We start from the raw sequence: 23,734 nt of genomic DNA, 5'->3' as shown, positions 1-23,734 counted from the left end.
CAAAATTAAGGATTATCTCCCTCACGCATAGCTCTTATCCTTAGATGAATTTGACTCCACTTTTTTGGCACACTGTTTTTGCCTATAATAGCTCTAAAACTTCATTGTTATTTCGGATTTCAAACATTTCGGTTGAGCATAACTGAAGAGACATATTTTGTCGAAATGCGCATCTGGTGCATCAAAACTGGTAACGTATAAGTTTTACATTATGACCCTTGGGTCGAGGCCTCTGCTGGTGGACTGTTCGTCCCCGAGGGTCTGTACAGCCCAGTAGGTAAGTACTTCGTTACTAGCTCGAATATACGGATGTATATTTAATTCCTGTTCTAAAATTTAGAAATTCATTTGAAAATTAAGGATTATCTCCCTCACACATAGCTCTTATCCTTAGATGAATTTGACTCCACTTTTTTGGCACACTGTTTTTCCATATAATAGCTCTAAACCTTCATTGTTATTTCGGATTTCAAACATTTCGGTTGAGCATAACTGAAGATACATAATTTGTCGAAATGCGCATCTGGTGCATCAAAATTGGTACCATATAAGTTTTACATTGTGGCCCCATCCTAACCCTAGGGGTCATGATTTTAACAAACTTGAATCTGCACTTTGTCAGGAAGCTTTCATGTAAATGTCAAAGATTTGTTCCCTATATATTTGTATGTAGAACTTTGATCCCCTATTGCTGTCCCATTGTATCCCCGGGGGTTATTATTTTCAAAAACTTGAATCTGCACTATGTCAGGAAGCTTTCATGTAAATTTTCACTTACCTGGCCCAATAGTTTTAAAGAAGATTTTAAAAGATTTTTCCTATATATTTGTATTTAAAACTTTGATCCCCTATTGTTACCCCATCTAACCCCCGGTGGCCATGATTTGAACAAACTTGAATCTGCATTATGTCAGGAAGCTATCATGTGAATTTCAGCTCTTCTGGCCCAGGGGTTCTTTAGAAGAAGATTTTTAAAGATTGTTCCTATATATTTTTACGTAAACTTTGATCCCCTATTGTGGCCCCATCATACCCCTAGGGGCCATGATTTGAACAAACTTGAATCTTCATTATGTCAGGAAGCTTTCATTTAAATTTCAGCTTTTCTGGCTCAGTGGTTCTTGAGAAGATGATTTTTAAAGATTTTCCCTATATATTTGTATGTAAAACTTTGATCCCCTATTGTGGCCCCATCATACCCCCAGGGACCATGATTTGAACAAACTTGAATCTTCATTATGTCAGGAAGCTTTCATGTAAATCTCAGCTTTTCTGGCGCAATGGTTCTTGAGAAGAAGATTTTTCCTATATATTTGTATGTAAAACTTTGATCCCTTATTGTGGCCCCATCATACCCCCAGGGGCCATGATTTGAACAAACTTGAATCTGCATTATGTCAGGAAGCTTTCATGTAAATTTCAGCTTTTCTGGCTCAGTGGTTCTTGATAAGAAGATTTTTCCTATATATTTGTATGTAAAACTTTGATCCCCTATTGTGGCCCCATCATACCCCCGGGGGTCATGATTTGAACAAACTTGAATCTGCATTATGTCAGGAAGCTTTCATTTAAATCTCAGCTTTTCTAGCTCAGTGGTTCTTGAGAAGATGATTTTTAAAGATTTTCCCTATATATTTGTATGTAAAACTTTGATCCCCCATTGTGGCCCCATCCTACCCCCAGGGGCCATGATTTGAACAAACTTGAATCTGCATTATATCAGGAAGCTTTCATGTTAATCTCAGCTTTTCTGGCTTAGTGGTTCTTGAGAAGAAGATTTTTAAAGTTTTCCCCTATATATTTGTATGTAAAACTTTGATCCCCCTTGTGGCCCCATCCTACCCCCGGGGGCCATGATTTGAACAAACTTGAATCTGCACTAGATAAGGAAGCTTTTACGTAAATCTCAGCTTTTCTGGCTCAGTGGTTCTTGAGAAGATTTTTTAATGACCCTACTCTATTTTTACCTTTTCTTGATTATCTCCCCGTGAAAGGTAGCCTGGCCCTTTATTTTAACAATATAGAATTCCCTGTACCTAAGGGTGCTTTGTGCCAACATTAGTTGAAATTGGCCAAGTGGTTTTTGAGAAGAAGTCAAAAATTGTGGTGTTTCCAGGTTTAAAAATATACTACTCAAAATTTGATAAGGATTACTAGGTTATATGTGTGTAATTTACCACTAACATAACAAAAGACATAAATTTGACTCAGAAATGTGTTTACTCAGGTTATGAATGAAAATTCATGAATGGCATGAACTTTTATCAATACGGAATGCTTGAAATCTGATAACAACACCAAAAGGCATTTCATTACAAAAAGTTAACAGCAAACCAGAGAAAGAATTACACAGTTTTTGGGGATAGTCCATCATTACATTTAGTCCATAAAGTGTCAATACCGGGTATGGCCTCCCCTTGCATCAATGACGGCTTGACAACGTCGAGCCATGCTGTCAATAAGCATCCGAATGTTTCCAATGGGAAGGTTGTTCCACTCTTCCACGAGGGCGTTTCCGAGCTCTGCCAAAGTCGTGGGTTGTGCTCTACGGCGTGAAAGGGCAACCTGCAGCATGTTCCATACATGCTCAATCGGGTTCAAGTCCGGCGAGCGCGCTGGCCAGTCCATACGGACAATTGTCTCCTGCTGAAGGTACTGCTCCACCACCCTGGCGCGATGAGGACGGGTGTTATCATCCATCAGGATGAACTCAGGGCCAACAGCACCAGCGTAAGGATCTCATCCCGGTACCGCACCCCGTCATTGTTCCTCTCTCCAGGACATGAAGACCTGTTCTTCCATCCCTGCTGATTCCACCCCAGACCATGATGGAACCACCACCATAACGGCCATGTTCACTGATGTTGGCATCATGGAAACGTTCACGTTGTCATCGCCACACTCCGTGCCTCCTGTCTGTAAAGTCCAAACAATACCTGGACTCATCGGTGAACAGAACTTGAACCCAATCGTTCTGTGTCCAAGTGACATGATCTTCAGCCCAGTCCAATCGCTCCCGCCTCTGTTGAACAGTCAGAGGGACTCGAACACATGCCCTTCTCGAGTTGAGACCTGCATTGTGAAACCGATTCCGTATCGTCTGAGTGGACACATTCACCCCCGAGGCGTTCAGGAGGTCGTTACATGGGCTGATTGCTGTGCAGAAGGGATGGCGTCGTGCCTGGAGAGCCACAAAATGGTCTTCGCGTTGGGTTGTCGACCTCTGACAACCACCCCCATGTCGGTGTGCTGCTGTACCAAAAGTTTGCTGCCGGTTCCAGGCCCTGTTTACAGCGCTCTGGCTGACGTTTAGTGCATTTGCAACGTCACGTTGTGAATAGCCAGCGTCAAGCATTCCAATACATCTGCCCAGTTGTTCTGTCGTCAGACGACGCCTTACACGTTGAAGGGGCATTGTGTTGATAAACGTAGTGTAAACACTCAAGTGAGTTTGAAATTTTAGAAAGAATCAGACACCGATGCCTGAGTGAAAATCGTGTAATGGTAGCAAAAGCATAAACTGTGATGAGAAACGCATTTCCCATGGCATGAAATGCACGTGCAAGTTTGTTGAAGACGTTTTTGATTTCACTTGGACACAATATTGCCAGTTATGCAGTTATTAATTTTTTAAACATAAAAATATATATGATCCTTATCAAATTTTGAGTAATATATTTGTCCGTTACGGGTTTTTCCTTTTATGACTTGTATTGTTTCCGCCCAAGAGTGTCGGAGTGGAATCAGTGATATGCCTGCTACTTATTTTTGTGATTAAAGCCCCCCCAAAGGAGTAAGCACTCATGAAATTTGTATGAAAGTACTGTAAATGTACAATTTCTACTGTTATAAGCATATAACTTTGTATATTTTTTCGATCTGTGAGTGCAAAATGTAACTTGTTTTGATAAGTCTACTTTCGGTTTACTTGCAGTTTGAAAGTATTTTATTTTTCTGTAATTAAGCGTTATTTCATTCATCAGTGAGATTCATAATAACTATAGTTACATGTGTAATTAACCTATCGTGCATTGCCAGTCAATTATGTCAACACGTATTGCAATATTTTATTGTCAATGTCAGTTACTTAGTCTCTTGCCAAATTTATCATAACAGATACTACAAAATGTATAAGATTCATATTTTCATTATAAGAATGATTCTCTTATGATTCTATTTAATTTTGATGTAGTTTTTCATCCTTTTCACGAGGAATAGTCATGAATAAAGTTGCATGAAATTCGACTTTTGAATTCGTCACAAAAATGTTAGAAGTTTACAGACGGACGGACGCCGGACTACGGGTGATCAGAAAAGCTCACTTGAGCTTTCAGCTCAGGTGAGCTAAAAACAGTCTACTAATTGGTATGAAACACGTCAGACATCATTTGACCCAATGATAGGTTGTATTGGCAAAGTAGATCGTTATAACGACCACAGAATTTGCTAAATGCTAATTTTTAACGAGAGAGTTGCAACCTCTGTGACATCAATTTCTCAGTAGGCTGTCTCGATTTAAAAACTCATCATATGTAGAAAAAGCTCTAGCGTTTCGAATCTGTTAAGAAACATAAACACCATATGCACATGATAATAGAATATTGCTGCATAGATATGGGAAGTTGACGATGGCAAAGGTGAATTCATCCCGGTTTTTTTGTGTGTGTGTGTGTGTGTGTGTAGAATTGAGTTGTTAGTTTGCCATTCACTTTTATGTTAAATGAAGATATCTAGGTTTAAAGCAGATGTGGAAGACCCTGAGGTGTCTTTTATTTCGAGTTCACTGGCATATATCGAATCGTCATATGAATGAAATTGGTTATTGCTAATAGATAAATCATCGTCAATATATCTAAATGTCGAGTTGCAGGCCACAGCAAGAGATATATTCTTTTATGAAAGCTTTTGAATACATTCTGCCTCATGAGAATATAAAAGCAGGTTAGCTAATAACGGGGCACATTTTTTTTCCATGAAAATTCGAAACAGATTGTTGGAAAACATGATCACCAAAGACTACGAATATGTCGTCAGTGAAGAACTCTATCATGTTTTTTATATAAATTTCAAAATAATTGTGCGTAGAATCAGAGTGTTGTTTAGTTAAATAATTTTTTGAATGACTGATAACTAAATATGACAAGAAAGGGGTATTGAAGACCTATTCTAATCCGAATTCCCACAGGACTTGTCAAATATATTATACGGGAAATATGAAAGTCTTATCACTATCCATTTAAACATTATGCCCAATATCAGAATTATTGCGGACAAACAGATACACGGACAGTCTAAAGTTTGAAATTGGCCCAGTGACCCAGGAGAAGAAGACGAAAATGTGAAAAGTTTACGGACAGACGGGCGGACAGACAGACGACAGACAAAAGGTGATCAGAATAGCTCACTTGAGATTTCAGCTCATGTGAGCTAAAAACTATATCCCCTAATCTCAGATTATGGAGACAAAAATCACGGACCTTTGATCTTAGAAATAAACACTTGGTGTAAGGTGAAGATAACGAACAGTGATCAATCTCATAACTCCCACAAGCAATACAAATTAGATAGTTGGGCAAACACGGACCCCTGGACACACCAGAGGTGGGATCAGGTGCCTAGGAGGAGTAAGCATCCCCTGTTGACCGGTCACACCCGCCGTGAGCCCCATATCCTGATCAGGTAAACGGAGTTATCCGCAGTCAAAATCAGTGTGCCAAGAACGGCTTAACAATCGGTATGAAACACGTCAGACAGCATTTGACCCAATGCGAGGTTGTATTGACGAACTAGATCGTTATAACGACCATAGAATTTGCGAAACGATTGAAAGAGTGGGGGAATAGCTTTACAATCTTAAACTATTTTTGATACATTTTACGAATTGTGACCTTGATCTTTCATCTTTTGATCTGAGAATCAATAGAGGCCTTTCTTATGTTCTAGAGATTTATCATCCTCGGTGAACTCTAAAGTTATCATCTGGAAACCATTTCTGACCTTCATCCCTGGTCTTTGACCTTTTGACCAAAATCAAAAGGGTCTTATTCAAAGCATAGAGAGTAACTTTCAGAGACATAGTCTGGAAAATACGGACACACTGATAGACGGAGATCCAAATCAACATCCCCTGCGAGGGACAAAAATAGAAATGTCACTATTATTGTGCAACTTTGTTATGCTTATCAACATAAAATTTACAACGTAAAAACTTTGAACGACAATTGTTTCTTCTCACATATTATCTGCGATAGTTTGCCTTTCAGAGCCTTGCCATGTAAAATGCATTTATCATACTGATATCCAGAATAGCTCAGTCATCAAATTGCCTGGGTTTAAATTCTGCCTACAACGGAATAGGTCACAGAAAGGTACTGTATTAGACGTTCTTTTCTCGAATTCTTGGAATCTTAATTAAATAGATGAGACTTCATCAGCCAGAGGGATGTGTCAAGGATATACATGTATGTGTGGCTTTAGAAATGTGTCAAGGATATATGTGTGGCTTTAGAAATGTGTCAAGGATATATATGTGGCTTTTGGCAAAGGAAACCTTACCACAGTTCCAAGGTTCTATATCAAGGATGTTGATATAGGTACATGTATATGTAATCTGTAATATAACTCGTGGCACTAAACATTCGATACACGATAATATTTTCTGTGTATGACATTTTTAATTGAGATAGCTTACTGATGAATGAATTAAACTTACAAGGGTTTCAAAAATCTAGTTTAAAGTAAACACTTTGCAATTCTACGGTCGTTCTAATGATCTAATTTGCAAATATAACCTTCCATTTGATCAAATGCTGTCTGTCGTGTTCCTACAAATTATTAGACCGCGTTCTTTACCTAATGATTTAACTATGGATTACTCCGTTTGCCTGATATAGATATAGGGATCACGGCGGATAAGAGTCATATTAATTCCAACTGCAGTCAAACAAAACCGTTGTAAACAATTCACCCTTTTGCAATACACAACAATTAATTTATGGGATTATCAGTAACCCAAAATGTTTCTTTAAGGAAAGCTAATCCTAGGCCCTTATTGAGGAATATTGCTCCATTTCTTAAAATTTCATATGTTATATTCTGGCAAAGTTGGAAATTTGTTTCCACGATTAAAATTACTCGCCTATGATACATTGTATCCACACATACAAAACAAGGAAACAGCACAAACCTCAGAAAGACATGTCCATTTTGAATTGAATGTTATTTGATCCATGGACGTTTTACCATGACATAAAAAATTCCTGGCGAATCTTATTCTCTCCACATCGTCTCCCTTTGAGATGTCAACAGGATTTGGTTCATTATTCCATCCACTCGTTGGAGGTGTGATTTTCACTGTGTTACGCAGCAGGGTGTACAGAAGAGATGTATCAAAGTCTGCTGAGGTCACAGGTCCCCCGGCAACTACAGTAAAATTCACTAAAATATATTAGAATTTGTTGCGGAAACTGGTTCATTTGTATCTACTTTATGGTATAGACAATAAATTTATCGAAGTATGTTGAGGTAACCGGTCTACCGGCATCTTCATTATGGCGTACAAAAGATATGTTAAAGTCCTTTGAGGTAACCATTTCGCCGACACCTACTTTAGAATGTTAAAAAGACTCATCAAAAGTATGTTGAAGTAACTGGTGTATCGACACTTACAGTAGCACTTAGAAGAGAAAATAGTATGTTAAAGTGTTGTGGTAAAGGTTTTATATGCAACTACACCACAGTGTTAAAAAGATATTCATCAATGCGTGTTAAGGTAACTGGTTCACCTGCATCTACATTAAGGTGTACAAGAATATATGTGTCAACGAATGTTGAGGTAAACAGTATATCTGAGCCAACAGTAGGATGTAGAATAGAAACTGTATTCAGGGGAATATTTGTCGCCATTTTATTTTCAGTCCTTTCTACGTGGTTGCCTTACGAGAAAGAAATGTACGTTTAACACAACTGTGTCGAAACAAATTAAAACGTATTGAAACCGTTTGGAAATATAAAAGGTTGAGAGAGGACGAAAAAGGCCACGGGACGAAAGCAACTTTGTTATAATAATAGATAATATATATATATATATATATCATATTATTCCGAGGTAACTGGTTCATCAGCACCTAAAACAGGTGTAAAAAGAGGTGCAGCAGTGTTTGTTGATGTAACTGGTCCACAGGTAAACACAATTAGGTAACTGATCTACTTGTACTCACAGGGTGTACAAATATATCATATGTACCTTCATTAGATAATCGACCAGAGATACATGTATGTTAATATGTTAATGTTTGGTTGGGTGACTGTTTAAACAGCACAAAACTCAGCCTTAGTTATAAGTATCACATTGTGCTAAATGAACATTAGATACCTTGATTGTGGATTTATATATTCAATTATAAACTTCTTACCAGGATATAGGATGGCTTTTTGTTGCGCTGTACAGTGTTTTAATTTTGGTTTTACATTCTGTAGGTGATTTGTCAGAGACACAGGTTTGACAAATGAGTCGAACAGAATCCGCAAGGCCTGCGTACAAAGCTGAGCAAGAAGAAAGTATCGTAGGAAATTGTTCTCTTCATCTGTAATTGTGTTTTGTGTACCTAAAATACATGTACATATCATACAATCAAAATAAAGACAGAAACCACTGTAGATGTTGTTATGAGACGATTTTTTATAGATCACATTTAAATATACCTATTACTTATCAGTTTTCAGGTATCTGGGAGTTAAACTTTCTAACTAACTGGAGAGAAGACATTCGGACCATATGCTATAGCATGATTATGGTTTTCATATATCTTTGCCTACGAATGTCATGCCATTAATACGTCATCATTAAAGGACACATCGCATGTTTTTAAACTTTTTAATTTTTTCAGCAAAATTAATTCATTTCATGCCTAAAACTACTTTACATGTGTTTTAAAAGAAACAGTTTGCGTAGTTTTCGAGTTTGATAGCGATGAAATTCAAATCTTGCGATATGCATATTTTCCTCGATATTTTATGCGCCATTATCTGTGACGTCATATGCGACCTCGAGCGAGAAGATTTGAAAACAGTTGTTAGACATTTCATAAACAGATTAGATTTAATTGACAAACAAACAATTATCACATTAACGGCTTGTAAATAACACTGCATTGGGTTGTTTTGTGCCGTTTAAGGGTGTACTTGCTGTCAGTAGAGATGATTTGGACTGTGTTTTTTTCAATTTTCGAAGGAAGGTATGAGGGGCAAGACGTGAATATTTTTTGTCGGCACAACGACTTTGCCATAAAAAAAAAACCCAGTAGAATTTGTCCCTGTACTTTTTCAAACAAGCTCTTGGACAAAGACGTATATAAACTGCGAGAAAATGGTTCTATCGAAGCTTCGCACTGTTACATATAGGCCTACCGCATATGCATTCCGTTCTGCTCTCAAATTCAATACACACTCGCACCAACTGACCTTCACCTTGTAACAACATATAGACAGAACTTTGCTAGCAGTGTCTACCAACTGGTAGTTTTAAAAACGAAATTTAAAGAACTTTCAATTATAAATAATAAAATATGATATTTCCCAACTTTGAATTGAATTATAATGCTTTCATTTTTTTTTTAAGGAACGCGTACGTGTTTACAACAACAGCACGCCGCGCTCCCACTTCCTAAGTAACAACGTGTAGATAACAAAATATAATGATTAATAAAATTGCTTGAATAAAATGATTTAAAAGTATTGTGATTTTCACAATAAGTTTGATCATTTTTATTATATTTGTTTCCCCGAAATGCACCCGTGACAATAGGCCTAGTTGTCAATGCTACATAATCGTATTATAATTTAGGCCTATCTAACTTCTCCAAAAATAAATTTTATAATAATTGCACTGTTTGTTTTAGAAAAGCAACAACGCTAATTACAGTTGTTTACAGAAATGGCATTCCCAAATAGTGTTTAGACAGTGATCCCATGTAAACATTATTTATTCGCAAATTTAGGCAGATTTCATATTCGCTTTCCTCGCTACATTTGGGTCGCTATTTGTATGCACTGGTGGCTAAAAGATATAAGACTCGGGAAATTTGTCAACATCGAAATAAATGTTATCCATGGTAAATAAATTAGGCCCCTAAAACCCGAGTTTTTAAAAATATCTAACACTACTATTACAACAAGTCGATCGACGAAGGTCGCATATGACGTCACTGTATCACGTGACTACCTATCTAATTAACTAGGCTTTTTGAAATCGGGGCTTAGATTTAAGTCCGTATTGTGGCAAATTATCGCAATACTTCAGTGAACCAACTATTACAATTAACTTCTATAAGCATAAGGAAGACAAAATGCAGATAATTCTGTATACTTTGAAAACACGAGATGTGTCCTTTAAACAAATCTGGTGAAAATGAACAAAATGTGAAATAAAGTCCGAGAAAAATCTCCACGTTCTGTTGCTACTCACAATGCACACAAGGGGTAGGGACTGGTAAAACGTTACTTCCTGTTTGAGCCGATCTGGAAACACACGATACGCTGGATGTCGTTAACGTATGGCTGGGTGTTGTCGTGGTGTTTGACAAGAGATTGACTGTAGAAGATAAGACCAGAGAGGATGTTGATGATGAGGTGCCTGTTGTTGCAGGGTTCTGTATCGCTGATATTGTTGTTGAGACTGAGGCAGTGATTGATGTTGCTGAAGTTACTGCTGTTGTTACGGTCGTTGGTGTACCTGCTGTAGTTGTTGCTGGTATTGCTGTCGTTGGTATTGGTGTTGCTAATACAGCACTATTTGCTGTTGATCCAACATGCAGTGAAGACGAAGCGATAGCTGACGAGGTCTGTGCCTGAGACGACTGACATAGTGTAGTCTGACAGACAGAGGGACTGGTGGTTGTCACAGATGTATGAGGTTGTATACTGGAGGCAGTAGAGACTACAACAGGCACTTCTGCGTGCACTAGACACAAATAAAATGTTTCTTTGAAACATGAAAACAATAAAAGAAATTATCATAATATTCAGGTTATAAACCGATGGTAGCTCAGTGGTTGCAGTGTTCACTACATAACTGGGAGGTCATGAGTGCGAGCCCATATCATTGGTAATTTGGTTGTTTGTTTTAGGTCTCCTCGAGAATTTTTCACTCATATTGAGACGTCACCAGCTGAAGGTGTAGTAACACAAATTTAGATATATGCTTAGCGCTCAAGGTCGTAGCATTAATGGTTATTTCACGTGCGAACACTTGTCGCGACACGGGACGTCCGTTTTCAAGGTCTTATCCCTATGACCCGTGATTCTTACCTCTAAATGCCGAGCGTTTTATGAAGGAGAAATCACTATCCTATGTTGGGTTTGGGTGGCCATGACACGATCTCAGGTTAGTTGAGCTACTGCGTGTCTGCGTCGAAACTAAGTTGAAGGTAATGATTATTTTTTTCGCCAAGCGAAATGTATCAGAAATCAATATCATGGATATTTCGGGTATAACCTGAAAATGAAGCTCCCATGTCGTGAAAGGTTTTCAAAGTTTATTTAAAAAACCACAGTTACAACCCTGAGTGGTAAGAATTAGTCTAAAATTGCAGTATTTCAAATACAGGTGGTAGTATCTTAATGTGAATGAAAAATTCTGAAGAACAACAACAACAAAATTTCATATACAAGAATTATGGGTGTGCAAGCTCCCACCCACCTCTAATAACATATACTCTATTTTCATAGGGTTATCACGACAAAGACATTGTATAATGTAAAATTGTGTAACGTCTAGAGGTGTGCGTTACTGTCTTTACAACAGCTAGTTAAACTTTACCATTTCTGACCCCTAATCTCATTTTCTTTGTCATAACATTTTGGTTTTCCAGCTTCCGTTTTCGCCCGGGACACGTGGTATTGAAGGGATGTAGTCCACATCGAGAAACTTTGTTTCTCTGTCCCCTCTCTACAATGTCAAGTGATATATTTAAGCACACACGAGATTACAAATATTGCGAATTCGAAGCGTTCGTATTTCTATATCATAAAGCATTCCTTCCCTTCCTTTGTGAATACCTCAACAGGATCAATCAAAGGTCATTACCATTATGATACCATTATGATAGAATGGCATGACATGATAAGTGTATATGTGTCTGGGTCAAACATACAGAAGATTAGTGTTATTTGATGCTTTGTGTCAGTAAATCAGGTGTTCTATCAACTTTTACTGCCTTAATGTTTTGTGAATTATTCAACAAGAGCGATGCCCAGAAACTGTTTATGATCGAAATGACATGAAATGTGTAATAGATATCTCTCTAGGTAACGTAAAATAAAATCATTATTATCCATTTATTCGTGTATATAATTTCTAGATTTAACAATTCATGTATAATAATCTTTACATTTCTAACTGTTTTGTCTGCGATTAATGTGTTAATGTCCCCAAAACTTCCTCAGTTCATGCAATGTGAAAGACCAGTAGGTGGGGACTATTGGAATTAGGATGGAATGCTATGTGTCTTTCAATTTTTTATCACTCTCTAGTTTGACTGATATGTGAGGTAATTAACTATGATGAAAGCGTTTTAACTCCTGCATAACGACTTCACAGTTTGTTAAGTATATTCCTTAAGTATATCAGTAGGTATTTACCTCGCTTCAGTCGTGCTACCTCAGTCAATATCTTATGCCTTTGACCAAATATGTCGATCCCTACTTCACGAAGATCTGCATGATTTAGATCCATTAACATCTCCATAGTGATGCGTTGTTGGGAAAACAAAGGAATTAAACTTTTTTCACCGATCCTCCGCAAAAGTTTAGATACGACCTTGTCTTCAAATTCAGGTGTTTTCCTTCTGTCTGTTGTATCATCGTCTTTATCATCACTCCCTTCATCGCTTTTGCTACTTTTGCTGTTCTCCATTTCACCTGTAACAGAAAGAGCAAAAATGCAACGGAAGAGACCAAAAGTTAAATTCGAGCACCGCCCCCCCCCCGCCTGGGTGTCTAGTTTGGTGATAAAACAACTGAGCCATCCAGCAGCAGGTGCTCCAACTCAACTGACCTCTAAACAAATAGCAGACCGATGCTTTAATGTTATTATTTGAAGACAAACATTTCTATGTATAACATAAGATGCTGGCTTGTTGCAGAGAGTTGAAAACAGCATTAGAAGAAATCAAAAAGAAAGAGGAAACCTTAGATGAGAACCTTCAGACCTTTCTCAAGGAAAAAGGCTGTAAATATATACAAAATAACTAGTTGAAATCCTTCGCAAGCGCGGGAAATCACAATGAAATAATATCGCATAGATCTGTATCTTCCTGGGCACCTAATCCCATCTCTGGTGTGTCCAGGGGTCCGTGTTTGCCCAACCATCTATTTTGTATTGCTTATAGGAGTTATGAGATTGATCACTGTTCGTTACCTTCACCTTGCATAAAGGAAAGACTTTTTAAATGCGTGTTTGATTTATTGCGCACTTGAATTGAATATTCAAATGGGTATGAGAACTTAAGTAATTGAGTGCATAAGTTATGCTATAGTCATTGATTTCATATGCAGTAAACAAAACTTTATCATTAGGAAGCCACTTGTTCCTTGTGTAACATATCAAATGATCTCTCTCCGCATTGAATATTACATAATGGTTTTAGGACTGCAATTGTAATCCGTCTTGTCGAATAGTTGAACAAAGACAAAATGAAAGGTCGTTCATAATTTCAAAATCTGAAACTCGGTATTGCTAATGTACTTACAGGTAGTGTACAACGTAATTTTGGTAAAATGCTTTAGTCATAATGCACAAACTTCCTAGAAGAGTCCCGGACCATCTGATATCTGACATATTGGGCAATTTTCGACTTTTTACTTACTTTCAAGATCTGTATCACCACAAAACATGAACAACCAAAATGAAAACTTGTTTGTGTTGATCCAATGTGTTGGTACATATCATTAACTGTAATTGAATTGTCACAAAAAGTCTTAACAGTGACTTCTATAATCACGTAATTTAGAACATCGAAAATATCAGACGAATACCGTATTTAAAATGTATCGATGTGTCAGATCGTTGGTCTTGGGAGGGGGATGAGATGTATATATGATAAATATGTTCCTAACACATGTCATCGGAATAATAACTAATACGCCAGTTTCGAGATACGAACTCTTCTGTGTAGGAGGTGCATTTAGTGGAACTTTGAATGACTAAGTGGGACAGAGTGGACCTACAGTCAGCGAGGAAGACGATGAAATGTATTAAAGGCGGCTTCTCTTTTAATATGTAAATGTGATAAATACAAAATACTATCGAAAGAAATGTTTTACTAAAGTGGAAACATAAAAACAATGTCATATTTGCAAGTAATGTCTTTGATATGGTACTTATGCCCAACGAAATAACGTGATGTGATAAGAACTCTTTGTATTTAATTACTCCCTAAATACTTATAACTTACTTAGTTTGTGTATCAGTCGATTTCGGGTGATCTAACAGTGTATGAGAAACTTACTGAGTACATTCACTTACGCACTGATGAATATTAGTCCCACTCCCGCGTGTAAACAAATTGTTTCGCGCCTCACTATATACGAGAGTTCTCCAAAGGGAAATAACTCGGGTATATCTCGAAACCGGCGTATTAAAGAACTTGATCAGGATATATAAGACTCATGCATCACAGCGACCACCCGAACCACATAGTTTGCTAATACAGAGATGATATTGGGACATCCTGCTATTAGATCACACTAAATGTCTCGGGGTGGTTTTGTCTCATTTACACATTGCAGGGTTATAGGTTTGCCGTTGGAAAGATTCTAAAGAATTCTCACATTGATTTTGATATATTCTACTGTCATAAGGGGTTGTCTTCCAAGTTGTAAAAAATAAAAAGAAGATATAGATTTTATCGGTCACCCGAGTTTGCACAATTTCTAGTCTTCAGAAATCATTATGTTACCTGTTTGCTTTTCTACTTCTCCATTTTAGCTCACCTGTGCCGAAGTCTCAAGTGAGCTTTCCTAATCAAAATTTGTCCAGCGTCTGTTACAAATCATCATTGGATGAAGGGGATTTCAGTTTGTTCAAATAAAGGGTCACACCCCTTTAAAGGGAAGATAATCAGGAAAAGCCAAAAACAGAGTGCTGTCATTTAATAATCTTCTCAAGAACCACTGAGCCAGAAAAGAACTACACACGTTAACTTTGGATTCCCGCCAACATTATCAACTCATATAGTTTAAAAAGCTTTGTAATTTTGCCAATGATATTTTTTTAAATACAAAGTAGAATCCATTAGAAATTGATTATTAACTTTAATACCAGTGTTGATTAAATACAAAGTAGAATCCATTAGTAATTGATTATTAACTTTAATACCAGTGTTGATTAAATAATTATTCTTAATTTCTACTCCTTTTGATTAGGTAGAAAATTATGTTAATTGGAACCGGGGTTTAAAACATCATTTATTTCAAAATGTATATTGATATCAATAAATGACCATTTGATTTGTCAAATTACATTATACTATAGAGTAAAATATTGTTAGTCTTCCTTTCTCACTCTTTAAAATCATTTTCAGTTGTTCATAGAGTGAACATTTTCGCTATTTTGGTCTGTAAACTTGTGTATCCGTGAAACAACAAAAGTTTAAGTTAAAGATTCGCTAAATAACAAAGTATAATACCTGCAAAAAAGAATTTGTGTTTCACGGGGGTTGATGTTTTAAAAATATTTTCCGTTTTCCATTGATTCATATAGTGCAATACTTAAGGCCAATTCAACTTAATTAGTAGATTACTATACAGGGTCAACAAAACGTATGGGGCGGATGGGAGGATTTTATTTTTTAATTTTTTTTCTGAGAAAAATATTAAAGACATGGTTTTTTTTTCAACAGAGGCACATCATTTAATGACAGGTGGATATCAATCTATGTTATTTTCACAGACATCATTCCAGGTTAAGCTTTAATTTCAAACAGAAATATACCTAACTTCTTCAAGACTTACGTCTGTAAGAACGCGAGAAATTAAGAAAACCATATAGATCTATTTTCCTCACGTGGCTTTTCACGTTGTTATACTGGAAATGTAAACAAGAAGTGTAAATACCGGAGTCAGACATGAAAATATTCCGGAAATCGCAAATTTCACAAAATAAAAAAAAATCAGGGTGGGCCAATTTTTGAGGGGCGGACGGGGATGATAATATATCAATTAAGTTGAATTGGCCTAATTTCAACCCAACTCATAGAGTTATCTCTCTTTGTTTGGTCAAATAAGTCAACTTTTATGAAAAATCACATGATTATCTATAATGATATAAAAATCATTTAAAATATATTAACTTTTGAAAATTGACCCGAAGGTAGGCGGCGAAACGTTACTATCGTGCGCAGTTCTTTGCATGAAAGATTCTTGACATAAAGTAGATTCAAGTTTCGTCAAACCATGGTCCGTTGGGATAAGGTGAGGCCAAAATAGGGGAGTAAGAAAACCTAAACCTAGAAATTATCTCCTGAAATATTCATATGGATTCCTTATTGTGAGACCTTACATTTAAATGTGAAGATAACGAGCAGTGGTCAATCTCATGAATCCTTTAGGGAATACAAAATAGAGAGTTGGGCAATCTCTGAACCCTGGATATATTGTAAAAGTGGTTATTTACACGTGGGGAAAACTTACACTAATTACGCAGTCAAGTAATAAGGGCGTAAATTTCCCCCACGCGTATAGCTATAAATGTTTGATATAACATTACATGTGTATATCACATTCTCAGTTACCGCGTATTTCCCACCACACGTAATGTTGGACGTGGAAAAACGTGTACTTAACCCGCAGCGTAAATAACCACTTTTACAGTACCAGAGGTGGGTTGTATATAGGAATATGTATAGAAAATATCGTTTTATAATCACAGCAGCTGAACAGCAGAACCAAGGTAACTCAGGTGAACCTCTTATCATACTTTGTACTAGGAGAAAGATATATCAGTAAGACTACCACACATAATTGATCATTTAATTTCGTTTATAGAAGAGAAAGCTTCATCATTCCATGACAAAATTCTATTTTCTAGTTGAGTTCGAATATTAATGAAAACAGTTTCTTTCTGCCGGATGTCCAGAAATACGGAAAGATCTTGAATGAAATATAACCCATTTTCAATAAATTACTAACTTTCCCCCAAACTTAAGCCTCAGTTTCCATGGTTTTCAGAAGTCTGGTAGACCAAAGAGGATTCTTGACGTGTTCAATGTTATAATAAAACAGTTGGCTGCTAATTGTCCAGAAGTAACGAAATAATTCATAAAAAATAATGTACCTTCAAAATGTTATAAACGCAGCCCCTGGAGCCTGAAAACAGAGGCAATGAATTTTCATAGAGGGTTCATTGCTCATCATAATCATGCAAACAGTTTGTCTGGTTGATGTCCAACAGGAAAGATAGAAGATTTTCTGTTGCTTTTCCTACACATAATAGAATGGCCAATCTAACCCCACCCTAGTACCTTAGGGTCATAAATTTCACAGTTTTTGTAAACGGCTATTATAATCATACTAATACTTTCACTGCTTGACGTCCAGGCGTACAAAAACTTTTGAAGGTAACAAATTTTGATGGGTTTGGCCACACATCTGAGGCTCCAGGAAAGCAGAGACCATGACATTCCCAATTTTTGCCACCCCATTTATATATATATATATATATATATATATATATATATATATATATATATATATATTATGTTCAAAAGTTAATCATCGACGCACGGAACAGACAGCAGTGATACTGGTGAGTATCTGCATTCTATCATTTTTCTGAAAAATATCTTAATTATCGAACCAAAAACCAAAAGAAAAAACAAGGAATATCTTTATTTGAAACCCCGATTTTATTGTAACCTTTATGGAAAATAATGCACCTATAAATCAGTCATTCTGCTTATCTCCCTTTGTTAAACCCTCCACATAATAGAGAGATCATTCTCCCCAGAGTCTAGTCTAGGTTACCTACACGTTTGTCAATGCAGTGTTCTACGAGACAAACGTCTAGGAGCATTCTACGATAAACATTTACACTCCATAACGAGGCTTATCCGAATTTTGATAAAGCAGCTGATTGGTTGATGCATAACGATGACGGACGCTGTCGAAAAGAAGATAAACAATGTTTTATCGAATTCTCGCTGAAACCTTTACAGAAAGTGTGTTTACTTAAATTAGCAAATAGGTCAGACGTGTTGGCAGTATTACCAACAGGCTATGGGAAATCGCTATTATATTCGATTCTACCGCAATTAATGTTTGAAGAAGACCTGCACAGTAATACTAGTTCTCGTGAAGTCAGCATAATTCTGATCATATCGCCACTGGTTTCTCTAATGAAGGACCAAGTTTCGAACTTGCAAAAACACAACGTTTGCTTTCTTGAGAACAAGCGACACATAAACTGACATTTGGAACAACAGCTGTGGTGTTTGTTTTCTTCGGTGTCACCATTTCCGTTTTTCGATAGCGCGTTGTAATATTTTTAAATATGTAGAACGCTCCATGGCGTTTGAGTGGGAAGTCAAACGGCTTGCGTGACCTGAGTCCAGTCTGACAGTCGAGGTACCAGGATGTAAACAAACTCGCGAAATCTCGTCAACAACATGACCTATACACCTATAAACCAGTAATTTTAATTACCTCTCTTTACAGAGTCAACCAAAGCTCAATCTTTGAAAAGTCAATTTTTTTTTTACCAAATGTGAGAGATAACTACTGTGAATTAGAGCCTATAGCTAATCATTAAGTTCCATACAAGTTTATGGGTTATCCCGCACTGGGGTATTATTGTATAGCTGACTGCAATTGATTGGGAAATAACAAATGTCAAAATTAATCAGAAAATTGCAAGGGATCGTTAAGAAACATTTATATCGTACATATAATGATAGTATAATAAAGGTAATGTCCATGATCAAACGCAAATGAAGATAAAGAAAATACTTTTCTTACCATATAACGTTGCACTTTCTTTAGGTGATAATTAGGAAAATACAAAACGCTAGTTTCGGTTTTACACAAAACAGTGCATAAAAGCATTCACAATTAAGTTAGTGATTTGGCACGGTAGATTTACCTGTTGAGTAATTTAAATATCCGTGACATTTTAGGAATACCTACTGCTCAATAGGACTATAAACGGCTTCTAAATATATCTAGAGTGCTTCCCAAATTGTAAAGTTCTTAGCACTTGAATAAAACATCAATTATTTACTTTATAAACCCATACTAAATACTTACATTATAATCCAAATATTGGGTAACATTATCCATGCGGAGTATCATGCAAGTATTAAGTAAAATGGTTTACAGAGTATAAATAATATATCGTGTCATTTCTATTCAAGTGCCTATCGTTGACAGACATTTTTTACCGGTCATATTTTGATCGTTAATGGATGTAGCAGGTTCTTGTTCACGAGCAGTGCCTATAACAGCATTAGAAAGATGTATTGACGTATGTAAAAAAAAAAGTACATTAACGTTATCTAAATACTAGATTCCGTTTTGCTATCCATTTAGTCCTTCATATGACCTTCTTGACCTCTAGGTTTTAAAGATTTCATCTGAAAAACCCCAGGACTCTCACTTCTCAAAGCAGAAGGTTCGGTGTTTGAGCAGCCATTGCCTATTTTAACGTTGTAGGTCGGACAAGGCCAAGGTAATTGTACGTGTTTTATTGATGAAAGTTCTATTCGAAAGTCGTCTTAGAATTTGTTTTATTACGCGTCTAACCAAGAAAAAAATGGGAACATTCCATTCATGTTGATATGTAGATTATTGATGTTATTTCTAATCGCAAAAGGTATCTCGAAGGGGACACTTAAAGTTTGATCAGGGTCGGTCACCGATTTTCACGAGTTACTTTCAAAATATTTTTGGAGTTGTTTGAAATTTGCTTCATTATTTACCTTTATCATTTGTATGCGCATCCATTAAAGTTTAAATTGCTAGTTCCAAAAAAACTTACCGACCTTCATTTGATATCTCACAGATTTATCAAACAGTAGGGTTCAGTTGTGTATTCCAACTTATTTCAAGTTCAAGTCTACACCCTGTATTTCCTACAGCTATACTTCTACTATTGCATCCAAACTTTTTTAATTATAAACAAACTTTGCAGTGCTTAGATGTAGACCATCTTATACGTAATCCACCAACATGTTCTTGTTCTTCATCTTCTTTCAACTACAGTCCAGCTGGACATGTCATTACTGGTGATGTTGATATAATTGAAAATGAGGACCTCAAATCACTTATTCTTAAAGGTCCTAAATACAGAGAACCTCGGTCTTTTAATTGGTGACAGAACTTCATCTCTATTATGAGTTCTGTCGAAGATTATGCCAGACGATGGGCTAAATATGAAAAAGAAGAACTTGATACATTGTCAGAATAGGTTAAAAGCATAAGAGGGATATTAAAATCCCGCATTAGACACATGAAAACAAAAGTACGTACATGTACCATCTATCCCTCTGTGTTTAGTAAACCAGAAGTGATAAAAGAATTAGATAGGTTACATGAGGAATATGTTTTGGTTCCAGCTGACAAAGCTAGTAACAACATTGTCTTTGTTTGTAAGGCTCATTATTACAACTGTATTTTAAACGAACTTGGCATTAATTCCACTTTTGGTAATCATACTTATACTCCAACTGCCCTTTCAAAAGACGAACTTCTTCAAAACCATGCCTCAGTTTTAGACACATTTAATATTCCAGTCAATGGGTCGAATGAATATGAGTTACCGTACCTTTACTGGATTCCTAAACTACATAAAAACCCTTACAAACAAAGATACATTGCTGGATCCAGTAAGTGCTCTACCAAGCCCCTATCTTTGCTCCTCACGAAAATGTTAACAGCTGTGAAGGAGAAACTTCAAACTTACTGTGCGACTACATATGCCAGAAGTGGTGTTAATCAAATGTGGATTCTAAAAATTTTTAAAGAACGTTTAGTAAACTTGAAATCACAGAATATTTCCCAAATCAATAGCATTAAAACCTATGACTTTTCAATACTATACACGACCATTCCTCACGATAAATTAAAGACTAGACTTTTTGACATCATAGACAGTTGCTTCTTCAACAAAAACGGAAAACGGAAATATTCATATCTAGTGATCAGTCATTCAAAAACTTACTTTGTTAAACACCACTCTGATTCCTATAAGATATCATATAAAGTCTGAGATATCTTACAAAACATAAGATCTTATATGTTTCACAAGGTATATATATATATATATATATATATATATATATATATATATATATATACATCTTATGAACTGCAAATTACATGATATATCTTACAAATATATGAGATATCTTACAAACTTTCTTTTATAAGATATGTAAAAGTTATAACATGTCTTATAAAATTTATATCTTATAAAAATTCAATGATGAGAAATCTCATAAATTCATAAGATATATTATAAAGTTTCTTAGGTGTCTTACAAAACATAAAGATGTTTTATGTGTTTGAGAAGATATCTTATAAAATGAAATTTATAGAATATTTTCTATTTCTATAGGATGTAAAACTTATACGGTACCAATTTTGATGCACCAGATGCGCATTTCGACAAATAATGTCTCTTCAGTGATGCTCAACCGAATTTTTTGAAATCCGAAATAACAATGAAGTTTTAGAACTAGTATAGCCAAAAACAACGTGCCAAAAAAAGTGGAGTCAAATTCGTCTAAGGATAAGAGCTATGCATGATGAAGATAATCCTTAATTTTGAAATGAATTTCTAAATTTTATAACAGCAATTAAATATACATCCGTATTTTCAAGCTAGTAACGAAGTACTTAGCTACTGGGCTGTAGAGACCCTCGGGGACTAACAGTCCACCAACAGAGGCCTCGACCCAGGGGTCATAATGTAAAACTTATACGGTACCAATTTTGATGCACCAGATGAATACATTTCCAGAATTGATATACTAGTACTTGGAATCGAACTGGCAATGGATGCGTATATTTAACTGTTTAAATTTATGAATGTTTAAATTTATTTGACCTCCAAGAGAATTTGCTAAAATGTGCCCCATACTGTAAGATAAAGAAAATAGTTTTCTTACCATAAAACGTGGCACTTTCTGTGGGTTATAATTAGGAAATTGCAAAATGTTAGTTCCGGTTTACACAAACGACTGCGTAAATGCAAGTTAGTTATTTAGCACGATATATAGACCTGTTGAGTAATTTAAATACCCGTGACGTTTTAGGAATACCCACTGCTCAATATAGACATTTTCTAAATTTATCTACAGTGCTTCCCAAATTATAAAGTCCTAGGCACTTGAATGAAAAAAAAATGAATTATTTACTTAATCAATCATTTACTAAATACTAATGTCATAATCCAAGAAGTTTATTTCTAATTTTTACAGAATAAATAAAATATAAAGAATAAAATGCTTGCTTTCGTTTTATCGAGTGATGAAGATAGCTAGCGTTGCAGAATTTATTTCCTGCAAAGATTTCTACCTCAAAGGCCGGCAATTGAGTATAAAAGCAGCCAATCGGTGGAAATGGCGGAAGATGAGAATTTTCTGGTCACATTCAGATTGCAGCACTTATTTTGCAAAAATTAAGATTAAGCTGTTGTACTGAAATCTTAAAATGGGTATGCTTATTCCCCTCATAACTGTGCATATATTGGCCATATCTATTTTGAATATAAATTCTCATGAAATTTTAGTTTTGGCTTCAAAAATTTGAAGCAGGGCTAAATTTGTATTTTAAACTAGATATTGACAGTTTGTGGGTGTCATTACATGTATCTTTTGTTATTGTTTGCACCGGATGTTGACTCACATATTGCACGAGCATGCTTATTGAAAATAGAAGATATTCCATAAATTATAAGATATATTTACAGAGGAATAAATATAAACATGGCGTGGCCTACATTTCCCCCGTTTGTGTGTGTCACAATGTGTAGGCTGAACAATCCTCGGTGAAACATCATTAAAATCTACTTGTGGAGAAATCGAATATAATCTATCGCGATTACAATCTTATAAATACATTTAAATTTCCAGAATTGGTATACTAGGACTCAAACTGACAATGGATGCCTATATTTAACAGTTTTAATTTATGAATGTTTAAGTGATTTCTATTCATGTTACATTTAGTTGACCTCCAAGAAAATTTTGCGGTAATGCTTGACCAGTTATAACCAAAAACGTGCTCCATGGTGTAAGATAAAGGAAATAATTTTCTTACCATATAACGTGCCACTTTCCGTGGGTGATAATTAGGAAATTACAAAATGTTAGTTTCGGTTTACACAAAAGACAGCGTTAATGCAAGTTAGTTATTTAGCACGGTGTATAGACCTGTTGAGTAATATAAATACCCGTGACGTTTTAGGAATATCCACTGCTCAATATAGACATTTTCTAAATTTATCTATGGTGCTTCCCAAATTGCAAGTCCTTGGCGTTTGAATGAAAAAAGATGAATTATTTACTTACAAGTAATCAATTGTGTACTAAATACTTATGTAATAATTCAAGCAATTCATTTTTAATTATTACAGAATGCATAAAAATATGAAGAATGAAATGCTTTCTTTGCTGTTTTATCGAGTGATGAAGGTAGCTAGTATTGCAGAATTTTTTTCCTGCAAAGATTTTTACCTCAA

The 23,734-nt window shown here is 35.9% G+C and overlaps 1 protein-coding gene across 2 annotated transcripts in view; it reads right to left on the bottom strand.

Annotated features, from left to right (window-relative positions):
- The window catches only part of LOC130046501 (uncharacterized), a 29,533-nt gene extending 6,120 nt beyond the window's left edge, over positions 1-23,413 (bottom strand). Inside the window, exons 1-6 of one of the 2 annotated variants that reach the window (XM_056150625.1) lie at positions 23,314-23,413; positions 12,640-12,918; positions 11,819-11,947; positions 10,466-10,960; positions 8,415-8,606; positions 7,187-7,422 (exon numbers count right to left, since the gene is read on the bottom strand). In XM_056150625.1, the coding sequence (XP_056006600.1) occupies positions 7,187-7,422; positions 8,415-8,606; positions 10,466-10,960; positions 11,819-11,947; positions 12,640-12,913 (1,326 nt within the window). In that variant the 5' untranslated portion in view covers positions 12,914-12,918; positions 23,314-23,413. Of the gene's footprint in view, positions 1-7,186; positions 7,423-8,414; positions 8,607-10,465; positions 10,961-11,818; positions 11,948-12,639; positions 12,919-22,160; positions 22,296-23,313 lie in introns of those variants that run through there. The other variant, XM_056150626.1, reaches the window with a different exon arrangement.
- Between the last annotated feature and the right edge of the window lie 321 nt (positions 23,414-23,734).

This window comes from Ostrea edulis, chromosome 9 (assembly GCF_947568905.1).
Source record: "Ostrea edulis chromosome 9, xbOstEdul1.1, whole genome shotgun sequence".
NCBI classification, from domain to species: Eukaryota; Metazoa; Mollusca; class Bivalvia; order Ostreida; family Ostreidae; genus Ostrea; species Ostrea edulis.
Note: the sequence above shows the minus strand (reverse complement) of the source record. Positions and strands in the feature narration are given on the sequence as shown.